The sequence below is a fragment of the Leiobunum rupestre genome, chromosome 3 (genome assembly GCF_980474605.1).
Source record: "Leiobunum rupestre chromosome 3, qqLeiRupe1.1.hap1, whole genome shotgun sequence".
Taxonomy (NCBI): Eukaryota; Metazoa; Arthropoda; class Arachnida; order Opiliones; family Sclerosomatidae; genus Leiobunum; species Leiobunum rupestre.
This window is the reverse complement of record NC_143386.1, coordinates 52667081-52669966: the sequence shown is the minus strand read 5'-3', so window position 1 is coordinate 52669966 and position 2886 is coordinate 52667081. Positions and strand designations below refer to the sequence as shown.

The window sequence follows — 2886 nt, the reverse complement described above, 5'->3', positions numbered from 1 at the left end:
GCCAAATGTTAATTAGCTTCTTTTGCTTTTCTAAAGAATCACAACTGCAGCACCTCTGTTTCTTTATAATGCTTTCAGTACGTTCAACAGCCTCAGGAATTATGTCATTGGAAACAGTCGGCTCCGAATCAGTATTAGAAGAAACTACATCAGAGTTTATCACAACTGTAGCAACTTTTTTTCTTTCTCTTTTTCTGGCTCGCTCTTGCCTATCATTTCCTAAAACACTGCAGGCTGAAGACGTTACTCCTAGGTTTTGAGTGGGAATTGCACATTTTTTTAATTGCTTCGCATTTTTTTTTGGAATATAATTCAGTAATTCTGCTTTAAGGTTGCGCTCGTAATCCTCTTGAAGAAAATGATTTGAGCAAATAACGCTTGTAGACGGGTTAAATTTATCCTTTCTTCTACATTTGTTGATCCAAATACTTCTACGGTCGGCATCATCTTTCGGGAAGGCGTGATAAACAATATGGCATTTTTCTGGGTTTTTTTTTAGTGACAAATAAACTATTGTTGCACAAAGCCACTGCACACCTAGCTCCTGGCATCTTGTTTTAAAATTATTGTACCTATAAAAACAAAGGCATTTGAGTCTTTAGAATAATGGCATTTGTTAAATGCCATTTGAGAAATTCCATCTGAAAGGCCTAGGCTTAACAGAAACGTAGTAATTTACATGGTAAAAGCCTACACGTGGTTTTTATGTCTAAAATCTCTACGGTTTGGCCTTTCAAACAGCTTAAATTTTACTTAATATATTTGGTATTTAAATTAAAATTGTTCTTACCTTGTCATTTATCATCCTCAAAACAAATAGAAACTGTAGCGACCCGGTGAGCCGCGAGCGAATGGGCGCCAAAATAATCCCGCTCGCTTCTTGACTTTTCTCTTCAGGGGGCCTATTCTTGTCTCGGTTCAGATTTATCGCCTCCGCCTTATCGCCTCGCCATAACGACATGGCGGATAACGACATTGGCCAAAAACCCTATTCTTGTCCACCTGTCGTTATCCGTCATGTCGTTATGCCGGGAATATCGCCAAGCGAGTTTTCGAACGTCCTTCCTGTTTAGTTAGCCAATGAGAAGCCGAATTTTAGAGATTGCGTCATTACATTTTTGCGTCGGATTCGTCTGCTGTTGTTTTGAGTTTGACAGCTTCATTTGTTTTTTTACGTTCAACTTCATTGTAAGTTTTTTCAAAATAACAATGAGTCGTACAGCTAAAGTAACAGGTGAGCAAAAGTTAATCATCGTAGAATTTATGGAAACAAACGAACGGTTTGTAACCAGAAAATTTGACGCGTCATTTACAAATGACTCTTACGAGGCTTTGTGGGTAAGCCTTGTAGAAAAGCTCAACTCTTGTGGTGGGGGAGCGGCCAAAGAAGTAAAACAGTGGAAGAAAGTAAGTTTTAATTTTAAAAATAGTCATTTTTATTACATATATAATATTTTCAGAGTTTGACAGACTGGAAGTCTGCAACTAGAGCCAAGGCTCTCAAAATCCAGAAGGCAATTGAGGAAGGTGTTGCGAATCATGGACAGCTTTCTCCGATTGAGCAGCGATTAGTTAATGTTTTGGGTTTAGGTGGAACATTTGGCCACAGAGAAGTCCCAGAAGCGGGTTTTGGTGACATAGTTGCAGTAATGGATGCAACTTTAGCTTCACTTACCTATAGTCCCACAGTTTCTTCTATTTTGGCCCCTGCGTATTCAGTCCCTTCTGCCAATACTTCTCCGTTACAACCACGTCGATCTCCACGACTGAATCAGTCTCTCCAACCAAATCATTCTCAGGGAGATAGGCAATCCCCAGCTGCATCTGTCAGGCAATCCCCAGCTACATCAGTAAGGAATGCAAATTTTACAGCAGCTGCACAAAGTAAGTAAACATACTCTTATTTAATCATATTTCAATAAATTGTAATACTTATGTTGTTTAAAGGGCGTAATCAACAGCGGCAGCAAAGGGTTCGTGCAACTGGACCTTATGCTAGGGCTCAAGAGATGTTTGAGAAAATAAATGTTAATCTTGAGAAGCAGATGGAAATTATGGAGAACCAAAGTGAAATTTGGTACCACATTGCTAATTCTCAAAAGAAAATTGCCAAAGCTGAGGCTGAAAAAGCTAAAGCTGCTATGATGCAGGCAATGGCCTTGAGAACAATAGCTACCACCTTCAAAAGATTATATGGCCCGTCCAATGATGATCAAGAAGAAGAAGAGGAGGAGGAGGAGTGAGCAGATTCTACTTTCTGGTTCAGGAGTAGTGGAGAGAAAGGCCCTTTTAAGGGCCACAGGGCAGAGGTATCTGAATAATAAGATGAAATGGTTTCTTCTAAAGTAAAGTATGGTAAGGGTGTATGACAGTGCCTTACGGCACTTGATATTTTTGCCCTTCCATTCTTTGATTTAGAAGTTTTACCATTCATTTTGTTATTCCTATATTTCTGCCTTGTGACGCTAGAAGTTCGGTTTGTTTCGGGTTTCAATATGAAACGTGTTGCAACGCGAACATGTTCGGAGTACCGGCCTCCCCGTTTGGCTAGCGTTGGTAACTTAAGTCTAAGTACTAGATTTATTGAAATTTGGGACTAGATATCAAAATTACCTTAATAATTTAAAAGTTCGTGACTTAAGGCTAACAGGTACACGGTTATCTAAGCAATAAATATAATCAAAATGAAATTAACTCTCAATAGTAAGTGAATAAAGCATGTTTATTTCTTACTTATATTAAGATGGAAATATGCACATAGAAGGAGAAAAATTCAAATAGGATGGTGTTAAAAATTACTGTGGAATAAACACTAATGTGATCAAATTAGGTAAGAAATAAGAGTTTTAAATCAGGTTGGAGAACAAACAAAAACTGTTTGTTCTC

The 2886-nt window shown here is 38.3% G+C and overlaps 1 protein-coding gene across 2 annotated transcripts; it reads left to right on the top strand.

Moving 5' to 3' along the window:
* Positions 1 to 1017: 1017 nt before the first annotated feature.
* LOC149952574 (uncharacterized) lies at positions 1018 to 2591 on the top strand. Of its 2 annotated transcripts, XM_090170207.1 has the most exons (4): positions 1018 to 1188; positions 1259 to 1407; positions 1461 to 1884; positions 1948 to 2591. In XM_090170207.1, the coding sequence occupies exons 2-4, from the start codon at positions 1264 to 1266 to the stop codon at positions 2241 to 2243; spliced, it is 864 nt and encodes a 287-aa protein (XP_090026333.1). In that variant the 5' UTR covers positions 1018 to 1188; positions 1259 to 1263; the 3' UTR covers positions 2244 to 2591. The 2 variants fall into 2 exon arrangements, with proteins under 2 accessions (XP_090026333.1, XP_090026334.1); XM_090170208.1 differs by lacking the exon at positions 1018 to 1188 and having other exon boundaries at positions 1240 to 1407.
* The last annotated feature ends 295 nt before the right edge of the window (positions 2592 to 2886 follow it).